The sequence below is a fragment of the Myxocyprinus asiaticus genome, chromosome 19 (genome assembly GCF_019703515.2).
Source record: "Myxocyprinus asiaticus isolate MX2 ecotype Aquarium Trade chromosome 19, UBuf_Myxa_2, whole genome shotgun sequence".
Taxonomy (NCBI): Eukaryota; Metazoa; Chordata; class Actinopteri; order Cypriniformes; family Catostomidae; genus Myxocyprinus; species Myxocyprinus asiaticus.
The window spans coordinates 29,236,723-29,255,139 of record NC_059362.1 but is presented as its reverse complement, the minus strand read 5'-3'; the positions used below and the strand labels follow the sequence as shown (position 1 = coordinate 29,255,139).

The window sequence follows — 18,417 nt, the reverse complement described above, 5'->3', positions numbered from 1 at the left end:
AGCATCCGAGCCATGATGACACAACCCCTGGAACTAACGAAAGGTCGCAAAAGGGCATCTGAGCTACCCAGAGATGAGCCATTAGGTTGTGCTCCCCTGGATTAGAAAGAGTAGAGGTCATCCACCGCTCATGACTGATGAGCTCAGTCCTCCCCTGCACAACCTGACCTACACTGCTCACGGAGCCACAAGGATAGCATCTCTCCACTTTATGTATGTTTACATTTTTACCTAAACATAAAAGCCTCTCCAACTGCAATGGACCACTTTCAGGCATAAAGTGGAAGAAAACTGGGAGACCATGGCAAATACTATTGCTGCAATCCCTTGTGCTCTAACAGCAAAAGAAAAAAAATCTACTATTAAGTTTCCACATCTTTCCAAATGAGGAAAAATAATTAATTGAAGATGCTAAATTACCTCAACGGTTTACAGTGATGCTGTAAACACCCATTGCAGCAGTGATGACTGGATGGCTAGATTTAACCTTCTAAATTAACATAGAAATATGTAATTTGTGTCTTGATCTAAACTTAATTATGAAAAACTACACTTTTCAAACGAACAGATGAATCTTTGCATGCAGAGGGGTTTAAAGCAAACCCTGAGTGCTTTGCTGGGACACTGGGCTGGACTGATCATTACATTAGCAGACAGCTGTGGCTCATCTTAATAAGAGATTTTGAAGAGTCATTTATTTCCATAGAGATGCACTACTTTTAATCAAAGAAGATGCTTTTCCAATGATAAACACTGAAGTAAAAAAATTCAGGCAGGAGGAGTACCTTCAGAAAACAACTATGGGGAAAATGCATGCCAACATTTAAAAGAGGAGCACGAAAAAAATATAATATTAATAAAATATTGCAGGCTCAAAACAGATCAAAGGTCAAAACAGATTCCAAAGAAATGTCATAATTTAATGATTATATAAACCAAGAAAAAGACTGGACTGCTTTGTAAATCTAGTTACTAAAAGCTACTTGATGTTCTAATTTGAAAAGAACATTTACAGTACATGGCAGATGTGGAAAAAGCTGCTGCCTTTCCAAAACAAATTTAATCGTTCTATAGATGTTAAAAAGCATAAAGATAATTTCCTGTTCATCTCTTATGACAGGCATTCCCATCTCTGAGAATCCATGAAAAAATTCAAAATTATAGAGAAATACATTTATTTATTGGCTGCCCACATTAAACCTACATAGTCACTTCCAAACAAATACCAAAGGACTTCATGCCCCAAATATGAATATTGGCCCAAATAATGCATTTTTGGGCATAAATGAACTCTAGGGGAACATCTAGGGACCATTTCTTGGCAGCATTATAAAACAGGTTCATTTGGGACCTAATATTATTCAGGCTATTAATAGTTAAAAGGTATCATTATACATCCTTATTTCTGCAAAAGTGGTATTTGAACCTTAAACTTGTAAAAACAGTTAGAAAGAAACTGTTAATGAGACAATAGGGAAAAATTATGCCTAAGGTAACTCATGAAGAGTTATGGTAGATGGATGAAAAGATACACAGCCAATATGGAAATAATCAGAAACAAACCAGAGAGGGAAGGAGAGCTCGTGTAAAGACAGGAATGCAGTCATTAACACAGTGGTTGTTACTCTTACACATTATTACAGAGATGCAGAGATGACATTCTGATACTCTGTGTGGGTGGAAAAGCACACTCCTGAATATTAATTACTGGTCATGTTTGATGCAGGGACTACAATCACTTCAATACTAATATGTGCATGATCAAAACCCAGGCAAATTATGCAACAGCGAAGATAGCTGTAGTGCTCTTCAAAAAATACCAGACCAGACTGGGGAAAACAACATGGTTTGTGTGATCCTGCTGTAGTCAAAATCCTTTCAAATATACTCAAATCCTATTATAGTGAATTCTATACATAGTGAATTCATTATACTGTAAATAGTTAATTATATTTATTACTTAAAGGTGCTGTAAGCGATATTTTCATGGAAAGGTATGCAAAAAAGACTGGACTGCTGAAAGATATTAATGAAATAAGTGTTGTGAGATATCTCACCTGTCTCTGTGACAACTCTAGACTCTGAACAGCAAACAAAAATGTGTCCGCAGTCCGCGGAAAATGACGCGTCCTGCCTGTCCTTCATTTTGCGCATTTTTATAGTATTGTAGTAGCATCGAATTATTGAGGCATAATGCATTTTTATACCATGTTGTTCAGAGCAGTTGTCAGTTGAGGGCGCTATTTTGCAGCTGTTGCTTTTAACATCCGTTTTTGCTCTCAACAGACCTTTTTCACCATCTGGGTTTTGGAAAGCGGAAGTAAAAGATTGCAGGGTAAACTTCGACAGTGGTGAATGGGAGACCACAGAAAATATTATTTTCACTTACCCATTTGCTCCAACAGCAAGTGAAAAAAAAAACAAAAAAAACCCCACTATTACTTTTCAGTGACTTTCCAGAAGAGGAACAAAATAGAGAGTGGTGGATTACGACAGTCAGATGAGAGGCTGAAATCGCTTACAGCACATTTAAAGCTTGAGTATTTTTGTTTGATGTTAAAATGCTTTCTTCTGTCCCAACTATAAGTAAGTCATTCGTAGGTTGATTTCCTGAAAAAGGCTAAACACTGTTGCTTTCAGAACATTGCCCTGTTTGTTTGAGCGGCCTGACATTCAGTCAAAGGTGTGAGTTTGGGGCGGAACTTCCTGTTTGTTTGAGCAATGGAAGATGGAGGGAATGTTTGGGAAATATTTTTTAAATTAATATTATTACTGCAATAAAGTTTGGTACTGCTAGTGGCACAGAAATGACACAGTAGCTTTTAACGTAATTTCTAAATCTCTTTCTAATTTAAAAAATTCTAAATCTAGCAAATTTTCAAATATCTTCTAGTAAGCATTTGTTATCATGTTTAAATACAATTAGAATGGCAATTCCATTTCAATTACTCATTTTGTGGAAAACAAAATTCTTGCTTGTTGACCCAGGTTTGGCAAAACTCAGAATTTAAGAATTGGCTCTCTTATCATTTGTGAGTAGGGATTTGAATTAGCCATGGATAATCCTGGCCACAGGATGATGAATTTGAATTTAAATGGAATTCCACTTGAATTCAATCCAATTGGGACTTACTGAATTGTAATTCAAATAAATTCAAGAAATTTAGTTGGTTCAACAAAATGGGCAACTTCTTAAGTCTTCTGTATAAGGTGTCCATTTTGTAAGCCTTTTTAATGTTTCTTGGCTCCATTTTAAAGGACTTTGGGGTAAAGCATTTTGGAAAATGTTCTTCCACTTTAGTCCATAAAATGAAAGTTAATTTACATTATATTAAAAACAAATGTACATGGGTGGCAGACTTTGATTATTTATATCATCTAATGTTTCTGAAAATACCATATATTTTGTATGATAACATGCTTATGTGTGATTCATGATGGTTCCTGTAGCTCAATAGGTAGAGCATGGCGCTAGCAACGCCAAGACCATGGGTTCGATTGCCAGGGAACACACAAACTGAGAAAATGTATACCTTGAATGCACTGCAAGCTGTTTTGGATTAAAGTGTCTGCAAATGTGAAAATGTGAAATATAAATGTATTATTAAAAACCTACACCTAGGGCAGTTGAATTTTTTTATTATTTTATTCAAATTTAATTCTATCTCCTTAAATTTGAATTTGAATAATTCTGCATCCCACTTGCTAGCTGAATTCAAATTCAAAAACGCCAATCAAATACCTCTATTCAGGAATTTAATTTAAAATTAAAAAAAGGCATTCTCAATTCAGTTCTAAATGGTGCAGTATCCTGTTGCTGACAGAATCTAAAAAAAGACATCTGGCTTGTCCAATCTGGAGTGCTGTGGCCTGCCAGGGTGCAGTCGTTTTCAAGGGTCCAACAGGGGAAACTGACAGAACCAGGGCCACAGGTGGAGGATCAAGCTACAGAGGGGGAAGGGGGAGGGGATGCGGTGTCCTACAGGTGCAATGTCACTAGTAATGTATTACGGTGTCTTTCGTTCTCTGCAGGGGCACAGACACTCAACAGATCAGCCCACAGCTAAACAAGGTCATGAAATTCAGACATTTAATTTCAATTCAGTGCTCTCATAGTGCAGTGTTACCTGAGTACACTACACCAGATCCAATGTGTAGGGCCAAGTTGTGTCTGCGGGCCATCTGAGACCCAGAGGAGACATACTATATAAGGTCAGACAAGCTAACACAGCGAAGCTGTCACTGTCTATTTATGCCCCTTATTGTTAGTCCTCCGGGGTACATGATATGGCTCATATCCTCCATTATGATCTCATTATGATCAATAAAGTTGGAGGCCTGGAAATCCAGCCTTGCATGGCAATGCCTTACATAAGCCATTTCCCGTCAACATGGCAGTATGACATAAAGATAGAAAGTAAACTTGTGCATTAGTGATACTCCAGCCTCTTGTTTCGACTGCCTAAAACCAGGTGATCACTGACAAGAATGGGTATAGCTAGATATTAACAACACCAAGGGCTTAACCCATTAGTGCCATATTATAATGCAAAATTACATTGGTTCATTGGTACATTCATATATGGCTTGTTGGTACAGAGGTATAGTGTATTGGCAGTTTTGGCTTCTAACAGGTGAACTTACTTATTTTTCAATGGACAGACAGATAGCAGACGAATTGAAAGAGCATGGTGAAGTACAGCAAAGGGAGCTGGTCAGAAAAAGTGACTGGCTGCAATCCTGTGAAACTGTCATGGATAAACCAGAAGGAACACTACCCCCCTTGTCTATATCATATATGCAAGTTTATGTGTTTATTTTGTGAAAAATGTAATTAATGTTGAGAATGATTTTCGCATTGTAGCTTGTCGATTAATACTATACAATACAAAAATGAAAGTCAATTTACTTGTGTCAATTTACAACCACTGTACCTAGAAAATGTCCAATTATGACATAACATTCTGACACAAATGCTAGCGATTGAGCTTAACTAGCATTAAACCCGGAATATTCCAGAAAGGGTGCTTGCATAAGGGTATATGCCAGTTTATACTGCTTTTCTCCATCATTTGTCCATTATTAAATGAATTACTGCTGCAATGATCAATATAAAATTCACACAAGCGTTTCTTTTTAATAAAATTTTGTTTACCACCCAATTTCCTTGGGCTGTAATAACATGATGTAAATTGCACTGGGAAAACTGCACAGAGTTTTGTGAATGAAGTGCAATCTATAATGAGCCTAACTTACATAGAAAGCAGGCGTTTTACCCAGAAAGGAATGACAATGATTTATTTTAAATACTCAAGATGCAGTGCTATTTCAGCGCTGATTGTGCCTGCTTAAACTTGACTGCGGGAAGTTGGTGAATAAGACGCAGATTTTTGTGCTTAAATACCAAGCGCAAAAGTGGCACAACGGTTTAGTGAATTCACCCCTTAGGACTTTCCAAAAAAGACCCCTACAGGCAAGGGTGAAATGTGTGGAGAGCAATGACCCTGAGTGGTTAGGGCTCATTTGTACTCAATCCCCACTATGACTCTTTTGGAAGGCCACATATACAAACTCACCTGGGTTTGCAAGAACACTATAAAGAGATGATTTGTATTAGTAAGGGTCCCTGAACACCCTTACCAATTGTTCACTATATGCCAACTCTTACCAATTACTTTGTGTTTGTACTGTCTTTAAACTCTGTGCAATGAATCTTTTTTTTTTTTTTTTCATTGATCATTCAAGGTTCCTCTTTGATGGCCTGTGATGTAACTAATTACACCCATGCAGCTGCGAAAGCAGAATTAGAAGGATCAAACCACACTTTTGTAGAGATCATTCAGACTTCTTCATATGAAAATGAAGGCTCCCCTCCTGTCTATCATGTAATAGAATAAGTGCAAAAAACATGTTATGGCCAAGGACATAAAAATAGTTCAAACAAATTCATGGGACAAATGCTGGGCAATTGTAAGGTGAACCTTCATGTAATGTGAATGACTCCAGAGAGACTAATATTAATTTTTGATATCAAAACAGATTTTTCACACCTTACAAAGACCTATTTCTAGCCAATGAAACATTTAAAAGCTAAACATAATTAAAAAAATAATAATATTTACTATAGAAATTCCCATAACTTTTCTAGAATGTATTATTTTCCATGACTTTTCCATGCTTGGTCAATTTTAAAATTTCATGATATTTATTTCACAATTTTCAATGAACATGGGAACCCTGTCCTTATCTTGAACACAAGACAAATAGTCGTATAGTCACAGGAACATTACAAATCTTTCATTTGGTGCCTCACTATTTTGTACTATAATCCGTTTGACTTCAAATGAAATCAAAGCCAAATGGTAACCCGTAGTCACTTCAACAATTATAAAAAGTCAATTAATGACCATCTGTCACAACTGTATTTTCACATAGCCCACCTTTTTGTTCTGATGCTATCTGTGTCAAAAGAGAGTAATTAATACCTCCATTATGTGTCAGTAAGCATCGTACCACCCATTTACACCCCCCCCCCCCCCCCCCCCACACACATTCTCTCTGCATCTGCCTGTACACTGCCCCACATCATGACGATCATGCCAGCCCTGCGGTAATTACCTCCTCACAGCCATTCACATCTGTGTCTGTCAGAGCATCCACAACCAAAAACACATATTCATCCAGAGAGCTGCACCATCATTTCTTTATCATCCTCCACCACTGCTGAAAAGCAACAACTTCTTACATGAAGAGGAAATCATAGTTCCTTCTCTAAAGGACCACCTCAGAGGCTCAACAACGAATGTTCTGGACTTTGATGTGGCTGTTATTTGAGAGTTTTTTACTTTAAAATCTTCTTTGGCACTAGAAAAACACTGAATAACAAAGGAGAAGATATCTATCATGAGGATTTTATCATTTAAGATGAATGGACTCATCTAGACCATCTAGACTCTGTATTCAATAGAGTGATGGTGAGACTTTCCTAAAAAGGAACTGTTTGGAATGTGCTCAGTGTGACAGTTTGACAAAACTGGATCTGTATATGGAGTTCAAGGCTTGGTGATGAGAGAACAGTGAGTATTGCAAATTTCCAATATTTAAGTTAATTAAATAAAGCAATTAAGGTAATTACAAAAGGGCAAATTAACCGTCTGTGAATATTAGGTCAAGATTATATATATTTTTTTAAAAGATATAATTTGTTGCTTTTTCTAAGTATTTAAAAATGTAAAACTAAAAAAAAAAAAAAAAACATTATTTTAATGAGGCTGTTGCAGAGACACCCCAGAATGCAACTGAACTGATTTTAATGGACAGTAAACACTAAAATACATTGCTGAAAATGAATGTGATTAAGATCATCTAAATACCAAAAATGATGTAAATATAACATAAATAAATCAACACAAATCAATGTGCAAACATCTATAATCAGTATAATTAATATTGTAGTTTTGTTAACTATAAGTTTTTACATTTCCAGTAAAGTAACTACAATGTTTTGTACATTGTAATTTGTAATTAATGCGAAGCTAATAACAACTCTTTAATATTCAAACAAAAAATTGTGCCCTTTTCAGAGGGAAATTACAAGTATCCTCCACACCAATTTCCTCTAAAGGAGATCATTATTACCTCATATTATGAGTGAATAATTAGCATATTCTTCCTCATCTTCTGTTTTCAAAGCAATGCAAGTTTGAGGTCTGCTCTGAGACATAAAGGAGCCCCCCTAGCAACAAATCCACTGCTACTGTGACATTGATTGGGTAATGCCACCCTAATCCAAAGGAGTTAGACCCTGTTATTTAGAAGTTTTGGCAGTTTGATCTCTGATCAGTTGAGAGACTAGTCAAAATAAAATCCATAATTCGAGTAACAATAATCAATGTGAATAAAAAAATGCATCTGATTTTGTACTGCATGGATCTTCTCCATGAACAGATTTTCAGTTTTGTATGATAGATTTAAAATGACAGCCCAAAAGGTACACATGTACCTTGGGGACCACAACCGAGCATAGAAATGACAGATCAGAGCAAATCTGTTACTGTACATCAATGAATAGTTAAAAAGTCTATGTGTGAATGAGACAGGGAGAGAATGAGCTTGCGATGAACTCAAAGACTTCACACACTGATAGACTGAGAATGCTAAAGTCTACCCTATGGGTGGTAAACACGTGCAAGCACCTGCTATGCAGAAAACAGCTCATTTGTTTTATGTACCTGTTCCTTTTGTTACTTGTATAAGGCCATAAAAATGGAGATGTATCATCATTGCAAGTTACAGGATATGTATTGGTGGGCTGGGCAAAGGTTATTCAAAGTACAATTATCTTAAAAGTAAGAATAAAATAATGTCAGTTTGACCACAGCCTTGTTAAGGAATGCTTAAGGTATTGTTTTGGGTCATTTGTGAGAAAGCTCAAGGGTAAGGGAAGGGTGTTCCTTCACTTTGTTCCACTCCCTGGTGAAAACTGAATTACTCTCATTTTGTACCTAATCAGTCTGTTACCAACATACTCGCTAATCAGTGCCTGCTGGCAGAATTAGAATTAGATAAAGCACAGGATTTCAAGGTCATGCAACTTTAAAAGTCACTTGTGGTGCTGTTTTATTTGCAAGAAAAATAGAAACAGCCATCTTTTTTATATTAATAGCTTAACTAAATTACTGAATATAGTATTTACATTGCGATATGTGACCAATATTTTACACATTTTATTTAACTTCCTTACTAATCAAACAAAAAACAAAGAAAAATATTTTTCCTGGTTCAAATTTCAATCTGCAATTAGTGCAGATAGACATGTTACAGTCAGAGTTGAGGTTATGCTATAAATTGTGTAAAAAGTGAAAAGATACTTCTTCAAAGCAATATCTTTAAAGCAGTCTGCATTCAACCAATTTAATGTCCAAAAATAACCAACAATCTCCTTTTTTTGTTGTCATTTGTCAACCAAGTTGTGTTGTACAACCTCATAATTTTGATGAAAGAGATGTCATACATAATTCCTGAAGTCATGGATACAATTATTGCACTGGAGAACAGATACAAATTACACCCACATTCAAGAGGGTCAGTGCATTCAAACCTCTGCAGATGACTAATCGGAAATGTGCGGAGAACAAAAAATAACAGAGAAACAAAACAAATTAATTGCTCTTATAGAAAGTGCTAGAACATATATCTGTATGACCATGACAAACAGAAACAGATTGTAAATAAAATGCTATATTTTCTACTAAATGTTTTTGCACAGATGCAAGAAGGATATCTAGACTCCAGCAATCATACTAGTGGAAACATGGTGGTTTAATGCATTGTGTACTGTACAACTATATGACCTTTGTTTAAGAAAGACAAAAAATTAATAAATAAACAACTTGAAGGCCTGCGGACTTGCCTTTACCAATAGACCACAAGAGGCAGTGCAACCCTGCAGTACTTCACTTCACTGTTGTAAAATTAGATGACACAAATAGATCTCATGAATATCAATGTGGCTTTTGAGGAAGCAGATAAGGGAAATGAGAGGCAAATTGAGCAAAGATAGATCCCTCAAGAGAGCAGCACAATGGAATCTTGTTTTGCAGTTACATAGGATTTAGGCTCATTAAATATGATGAACAAATGCTTTAGAAATTGTTTGAGTCATTAGGAAGAGGATGTGTTAAAGGGGTCATGATATGCCTTTTTTATTTTTATTTTAACATTGTATGTTTCTTGAAATTCACTTATTAGATTAGTGAATATATTTGTCATATATTTGCAAAACATTATAATTTTCGGTCCTTATTCTGACCCTCTGTCCGAAACACTCTGTTATGGGGCTGCTTCTCCTTTAAGACTTGACAATACACTCCCACCAGTGTTGGGTAACATTATTTTTAAAAGTAACTCGTTAAAATATTGCGTTACTCCTTAAAAAATAACTTAATTTAAAAGTTATTTTTTATGGAAAGTAAATCGTTACTTAACTTTTGCATTACTTTTTTCTCACAGCCACAGTATTTCAGCCTGTGCATCATGTCGTGGCCAGTAGAAGACTAGTCTTATAATCCCTCTGCCTAAATGTGTTTACTGATTTTTTAATGCAGTGTGTATTAACACATGAATCAATCACATTTCTCTCAACCGAATGTTGACCTCATATTACATTAAAAATGCACATGCGCGTTAGCGAGTTGATTGACAGGCGATGCCTGTATCTAAAAGGTGATTGTCTCTTTTACCTGCAAGGCGGGACTTCCTTTCTACATCCATTGACTGTTGGGTGCCAGAGCTTCTTGGTTGGGTGTTCCAGTTTCTCCCATTCATTTAAATGAAGTGTCTCGTCTCTGCTAAATAGTCTCTGGCCTCACACTCTATAGAACTACAATGCCTATCATGCACTACTCCTCCTCGAACTTTGCACACTTTTACTCCTGATTTCTCGTAATACAGGGACAGTAGATGTGTACAAAAGCAACACGTTACTTTATTTAAAAAGTAACTCAGATATTATGTTCTAAAATAAAAAAAGATTACGTTACTTTACTCGTTACTCCAAAAAAAGTAATCTTATTACGTAACATACGTTACTTCTAACACGTTACACCCAACACTGACCCCCACTGTTGTGATTGGCTCTCTGCTCTTGACTGACATGCTCTCTTCTTGCCATCTCACTGCTCACCACAAAACTGGGTGGGCTACGGAAGTGATTTAAGGTGAAGTAGGCGTTGATGTGTTTCTGTGGAGGCGGTCAGATGCAAATGTTTACCAGAGTGTGACATCACAATGTGGAGGAAATAGAGAATGAATCGTTTTGGCAGCTTGGTTTCAACAAATCCTCTTTTCTTAAAACCATCACGGTCCTAAATTACTTATGGTTTTAGTATGCTGCCTGAGCTGCATCAGAGGCACAGAGGGAGAATATGACACAGATTTAAGTATGTACAGTACTGTGTAAAAGTTTTACGCACTTGTGAAAAATGTTGCGTAGTGAGGATTTCTTCAAAAATAATGTCATAAATAGTTTTCATTTATCAATTAACGTCATGCAAATTCAAGTAAACATTAAAAAAAGCTAAATCAATATTTGATGTGACCACCTTTGCCTTCAAAACAGCACCAATTCTCCCAGGTACACCTGGACACAGTTCTTCTTGGTTGTCGGCAGAGAGAATGTTCCAAGATTCTTGGAGAATTTGCCACAGTTCTTTTATCTATTTTGGCTGTCTTAATTGCTTTTGCCTCTTCATGTAACCCCAGACTGACTCAATATTCAGTGGGGGGATCTGTGGGGACCATGCCATCTGTTGCAGGGCTCTCTGTTCTTCTATTCTATTTTCAAAAGAAATGTATGAGAATGTCTAAAATGTATATTTACTATTGACACACTAAAGCTGAGATATAAATAACAATCTTAAGACAAATGTTTTCGAGTAACATCTTATGTCCTTAAAACTTTTGCACAGTACTGTACGTCATTTCTGTGCCACCAAACGGAATCGTAAAAATAAACATTGTTTTCAAAACAATTTTCTGAATATGCCCCCCATGGTTGGTCAAAGAAACTAATAGTCCCACCCACAACTCACGCAATTAGTCGAGTCAATGTTATTGTCTTTCTTGAGGGTCGACCAAAACTAACAGGGAAATTTATATAGTGCCACAGAGACAGTGTTTACAGTTTAAAAGAAAATTAACCTATGAATGGCTTACTTATAGTTGTCTCTGCATATTTAGCTGGGATAGGAGAAAGAATTTTAAACCCTGAAAACGTTACATACATCAGCTTAAAAGAATCAGAATCAGCTTTATTGCCAAGTATGCTTACACTTACAAGGGATTTGTCATGGTGACAGGAGCTTCCAGTGCACAATAATACAATACAGCAACAAGACAGAGATAATAATACAAAATAAATAAATAAAATAAATAAAAATTGAATAAAAAATAAAAATTGAATAGAAAAAAAAAGTATATATAGAATACACAATAAGACTATATATATATATACACTACCGGTCAAAAGTTTTCAAACACTTGACTGAAATGTTTCTCATGATCTTAAAAATCTTTTGATCTGAAGGTGTATGCTTAAATGTTTGAAATTAGTTTTGTAGACTAAAATATAATTGTGCCACCATATTAATTTATTTCATTATAAAACTAAAATTTAATTAAAAAAAAAACAAAAGTTTTTGAAATCGATGACTTGGACCAAATAATAAAGAAAAGCAGCCAATAAGTGCCCAACATATAGATGGGAACTCCTTCAGTACTGTTTAAAAATCATCCCAGGGTGATACCTCAAGAAGTTGGTTGAGAAAATGTCAAGAGTATATTTCTGCAAATTCTAGGCAAAGTGTGGCCACTTTGAAGATGCTAAAATATAACACAGTTTTGATTTATTTTGGATTTTGTTTAGTCACGACATAATTCCCATAGGTCCATTTATGTTATTCCATAGTTTTAATGACTTTACTATTATTCTAAAATGTGAAAAAAATAATATATATATATATATATAATAATAAAAGAATGAGTAAGTGTTTCAAAACTTTTGACCGGTAGTGTATATCAAAATACATATGTATATATATATATATATATATATATATATATATATATACACACACACGCAGTGCAAATACAAATCTATTATATAAAGTGCAAGGGAATGTAATGGCAGAAGAGGTTGGATGTGTTGGATAATATAAAAAGACTAAACTGTGAATTGCACGTAATTATTGCTCAATGGGGCAGATATAACTGTTCATGAGATGGATAGCCTAAAAGCAGATAGTCAAGTGAGGAGAACATGATAGTCTGTTCCTCTCTGTGTAGAATCATCTTCATTAATTTCTTCTTCCTCAGACTCCTGATAACGGTCCCAATTGGACTCCAGCTTTCATCTAGAGAATGTGATGTTTTCATCCTCTTCAAAATTCTCTTTGTTATCATATCATTTTTATTCTGAAAAACAAAAATAAAAAAATAAAAAATAAATAAATGTAATAAATGATGACATGACTCAAGCCCGACACTGAATCAAATTCGACTGAAGATTGTGTGTTAAAGGAATATTTTCCGGGTTCAGTACAAGTTAAGCTCAATCAACAGCATTTGTGGCATAATATTGATTACAACAAAAATATGTTTCGATTTGTCCCTCCTTTTCTTTAAAAAAGCAAAAATCGAGGTTACAGTGATAAACTTACAATTGCAGTGAATGTGGTCAATGTATAAACGTTAAAATACTTACTGTTTCAAAAGTACAGGCACAAGACATGAACAATATGCATGTTAACATGATTTTAGTGTGATAAAATCACTTACTAACCTTTTCTGTGTAAAGTTATAACCAATTTTACAATTTGACGATGTAATACCAACAAACCCTAAACGATTGTAAAAAATGACGATTTAAACAACTTTACAGCTCAAATAATACATGAGTTTTAACAGAGTTAATGTAAGTGCTTCTATAAAATTATAAGCTTCACATTTCTGCCTTTAAACCCTCCAAAAATTGCCCCATTCACTTCCATTGTAAGTGTTTTTTTTTTTTTTTTTAAAGAAAAGTACGGATGTGTTGAAATAATTTTTTTGTGGTAGTCAACATTATGCCAAAAATGCTGTCGATTGAGCTTAACTTGTATTGAACCCGGAATATTTCTTTAAATGAATGTGTACATATGCATCGACTTATGATATGCACAAGCAAATCAAAGCATTTTGAATGCTTATTGACAGTGTGTTTTGTTGCTTATTAAACTATTAATTTATCATATATAACTGCAGATCATGTTCAATGGTTAAAATGTAGACCTTATATATAAAAACATTAGATGACATATATGAAATATATGTACTAGTACTGACTGAGAACTTCCCAGCTATATCTTTATTTGATAATCTAGTACATTTTCAAATTTTGTTAAACACGTAAGCCCAAAAAGAAATGTACTATAGAAATGATTGTCTTTGCTAAAGTACTACAGTTAAAAAGGTTATAGTTTCTATTGTAAAACCATTATGAATTAATACAAGATCTTCTTCAAACAGTCAGAATCTTTCTGTGATATGGATTAATTTCCTATTTTACATTTTGAATGACAGTAGTGACAGATAACAATGTCGTTACTGTTTTGTTTTGGCGGAAACAGTGGTTAGTGGTTACCATGGTATATTTTTGTAAAGGATTATTAAAACGATTTTATCAGTCAATCCACTACAAGTCAGCACTCACTCGTCTGAAGAGTGCAGAAGGTCCGTGATATCGTCCTCTTCCTCTGTTTGCGGCTTTCACGATGGTCGCCACCTCTTCCGCGACCCTTGTCACTTGCGCCGCCAGCTCCACCTACTCTTCTCTAATGACCACTGCGTACCCGACTCGGTCTACTGTCCATAACTGACCTTTTTCACACTCCGGGTTTTGAAACGCGGAAGTAAGCTAAACTTCGACAGCGGTGAATGGGAGATAACGGCTAATATTATTTTCACTTACCCATTTGCTCCAAGACCAAAATGTATAATATATATATATATATATATATATATATATATATATATATATATATATATATATATATATATATATATATATAAAATAAAAATAAAAAGCAAGATTTACGCTGCTAAATAAGGCGGAAACGCGTCATCACAGTCTATGAAGAAGGTCTACAGCTGTTGCCGACGAGAACTTACTGTAACCACTGATCTATAGTATAGATCTATAATAAATCAGTGAGTGCAACACACTACAACGGCTGTTGCATTTAAATGAGTACCCCTTTAAAGTAGAAACCTTCCGCCTGTTGAAATGTTTCTTTTTCAAAAAGTTAGGCTGGTCTTAGAGGGGCGGAAACAGTAACCCATACAAACCAATTGATCTGGAAAAACTTTTATTTCGTTTCGGGATGGGTTTTTTCTTTTTGTTTTTCGTTTATGGGCACTTTTGGTCGAAAAAGTTATGCTGTGGTGGAAATTACATTTTAAATATTTTGAATGAAATGGCCAACTCCTTGTCTTGCTAAGGCTCATTTCATAGTTAGCATTTTATCTATTTTAAAAACACACAATTAAATAACATGTTCACACTGTTTGCACAAATTGACAAAATTACAAACTGAAGGGAAAGAATTGCGTACTATAAAAAATTGTGTAGAAGTGATATGTCCTTAATATTTTAGTTTTCTTCACACACCACATGTCTCACATTTCATATCAAGCATGCTCTTAACTGACACTTGTCTTTTTTGTTAATATGTACACTAACATTTGATAAAACTTTATTATAGGAATAGTTCACCCAAAACTGAAAATTCTCTCATCATTTACTCAACTTCATGCCATCACAGATGTGTGACTTACTTTCTTCTGCTGAACACAAACTAAGAACAAAGGTCCATATAGTGCAAGTGAATGCATCCAGAACTTTGAATGTCCAAAAAGCACATAAAAGCAGGATAAACACCAGAGTCTTATGGATTACTTTTATGCTGCCATTATGTGCTTTTTGGAGCTTAAAAATTTTGGTACCCATTCACTTGCATTGTATGGACCAACAGAGCAAAAATATTCTTCTAAAAATCTTTATTTGTGTACAGCAGAAGAAAGAAAGTCATACACATCTGGGATGGCATGAAGGTGAGTAAATGATAAGATAATTTTCATTTTTGGTAGATCTATTCCTTTAAGGAGCAAATTCTTTGTTGTGTTCGAAGTGATGCCACAGCTGTGGGGTATTTGTAAAAAAAAAAAAAAAAAAAAAAAAAAAAAATATATATATATATATATATATATATATATATATATATATTCATATAAATCATTTTCACACAATAGGCTATACATATGTATACATTATAATCTTTCCTGTATCAAGTGTTGATTTTATTTTTTTCTATGTTTTCAGACTATCCATTGTCAACTGAGCATGAAAAATAAGTTGAAACTTTCATCCAGACAGAGTTTGCTGCTAAAAGTACTACACTGACAAGATGGACATGGATTCAAAAGGAAATTCAACTGCAAGTGGAAATGTTTCCACCATCTTGCCTGCCCCATACAGTCTGTTGGAGGTCATAACTATTGCAACTGTATCGGCTATAGTGAGCCTCATCACAGTAGTGGGGAATGTTTTAGTGATACTCTCTTTCAAGGTGAACAGCCAACTGAAGACTGTAAACAACTATTACTTACTCAGTTTAGCTTTTGCAGACCTCATCATAGGTGTTTTCTCCATGAACCTGTACACATGTTACATTCTCATGGGATATTGGTCTTTAGGAAATGCAGCATGTGATCTCTGGTTGGCACTCGACTATGTTGCAAGTAACGCATCAGTGATGAACTTGCTGGTCATCAGCTTTGACAGGTATTTCTCAATTACAAGGCCACTCACCTACAGGGCGAAACGAACACCGAAACGTGCAGGTATTATGATTGGCTTGGCATGGTTGATATCATTTATTCTGTGGGCTCCACCCATTCTCTGTTGGCAGTATTTTGTTGGTGAGAGGACAGTTCCACCTGACCAATGCCAGATCCAGTTTTTCTCAGAACCTACAATTACATTTGGGACAGCCATAGCAGCCTTTTATATCCCAGTCTCAATCATGACAATTTTATACTGCAAAATCTACAAAGAAACAGAGAAACGCACAAAAAGTTTAACAGAACTGCAAGGATACCCAACTTTGGACAGCCATGAAGATCCCAAAGTGCAAAAGCCAATACTACGATGCTTTAGATTTAAAAGCAAGAGGGGCAGGACTCAAGCATCATGGTCTTCATCCAACCAGAGTTATGTAACTAAGACAACATCGCAGTCTGAAGATTGGACAAAACTGGACCAGGTCACCACCCTAAACAGTTATACATCATCAGAGGAAGAAGAGCAGTCTGTCACTGAGGCAACCCCACGAGAATCTTTAAAGAACCAAGAATCATTAAATAAGAATGGACAGCTGGACTGTTTTGAAGAAGGCAAATGTTTAAGTGATCTCGCAAAGCAATGCTCACAAACAAACAATAAAAAATGTATGTCATACAAGTTCAAGCCTATCATTAGCAACATTACTGCTTTGCAAGGCAGCAGTGAAGCTGAGGGAACAAGCACAGATCTCTGTCACTCAACAGCACCTAAGGCTCCTCCATCCATATCCTCATCCAGCAAACCAGAGGACCCAAACCTGAAGATCCAGATGACCAAACGGAAAAGAATGGTCCTCATCAAGGAGAGAAAGGCTGCTCAGACACTTAGTGCCATCCTTCTGGCGTTCCTCCTCACCTGGACCCCATACAACATCATGGTGCTCATCTCCACCTTCTGCTCTGACTGCATCCCTGTCTCCCTCTGGCATTTAGGCTACTGGCTCTGCTATGTCAATAGCACCATTAACCCTATGTGCTATGCCCTTTGTAACAAGACCTTCCAGAAGACCTTTTGGATGTTATTCCTCTGCAAGTGGAAGAAGAGTAAAAGAGAGGACAAACTGTACTGGTGTGGTCAAAGCCACTAATTCTGAAGTAGCTAAAGGACAGAAATGGCAGAATATTAGACCATTTGAATGATTAACATGTAACACAACTGTTATGTCAAAGGGGCATTCATGTTATTTTTAAGTCAATGGAGGTAAAGAAGCAGCTCTTAATATCTTAGTGTATGTTATGCATACAATGTCAGACGCCATATTCCTATATTATTCCTTCCATATTCCTGGCCATATTGTTTCTAGGGAGTATGTACATATTGTTCATGTTGCCTGATTATAATTTATTATTAATAACATAATTTAACTTGTAATCTGTTTTCATAGTTTTATATATATTTAAGTGCATTTAACATGTTTACACAACAATGTGTATTTTTAATATTGTGAAAAGATTAGGGTGGTGAGTACAATAAAGATATGGAGGAATAACTTTTTTATTATTTATTATAGATACCAAAAAACTTAAAGCATTTGTACCATGGTTAACTGTTTGAAAATCATGTACAGTATTGTATGCTTTGGTCATGTCGGTGACACTGCATGCATATAAACTAAAATATCCAAAAACTTTGGATGTGCAAAGCAATTTAAGGTTTCTCGTTGTTATTTGTGTTATTAATGTTTTCAACAGTGCCGACTGAAGTCTCTGTATGCAGGACTGGAAAATCCACAGATTGTCAGATTTTCAAGCAGCACTACAGATCACAACAAACCAACACTTCTGTAAACAGCTAAAATGCAAAAGACATTTGATTGTACCTTTACACTAAACGTTATCTCCAAGAAAAGGCAGCAAATCCTGATTAAACCATGTGCAGTAGAAGCACATTTTATATTTCTACAACACCTAATTAATCCCAAATTGCACAGGACTATTTTAAAAAAAGAAATTTAGAACTGAACTTCACTTGAATATTAA

The 18,417-nt window shown here is 35.4% G+C and overlaps 1 protein-coding gene and 1 pseudogene across 1 annotated transcript; one reads left to right on the top strand and one right to left on the bottom strand.

Moving 5' to 3' along the window:
- The window catches only part of LOC127409956 (cell death regulator Aven-like), a 29,832-nt pseudogene extending 16,871 nt beyond the window's left edge, over positions 1–12,961 (bottom strand).
- Positions 12,962–15,954: 2,993 nt separating this feature from the next.
- On the top strand, positions 15,955–17,588 carry LOC127410069 (muscarinic acetylcholine receptor M5-like). The gene has a single exon (XM_051645104.1). It carries the CDS (start codon positions 16,002–16,004, stop codon positions 17,523–17,525), a length of 1,524 nt encoding a protein of 507 aa, XP_051501064.1. The 5' UTR covers positions 15,955–16,001; the 3' UTR covers positions 17,526–17,588.
- The last annotated feature ends 829 nt before the right edge of the window (positions 17,589–18,417 follow it).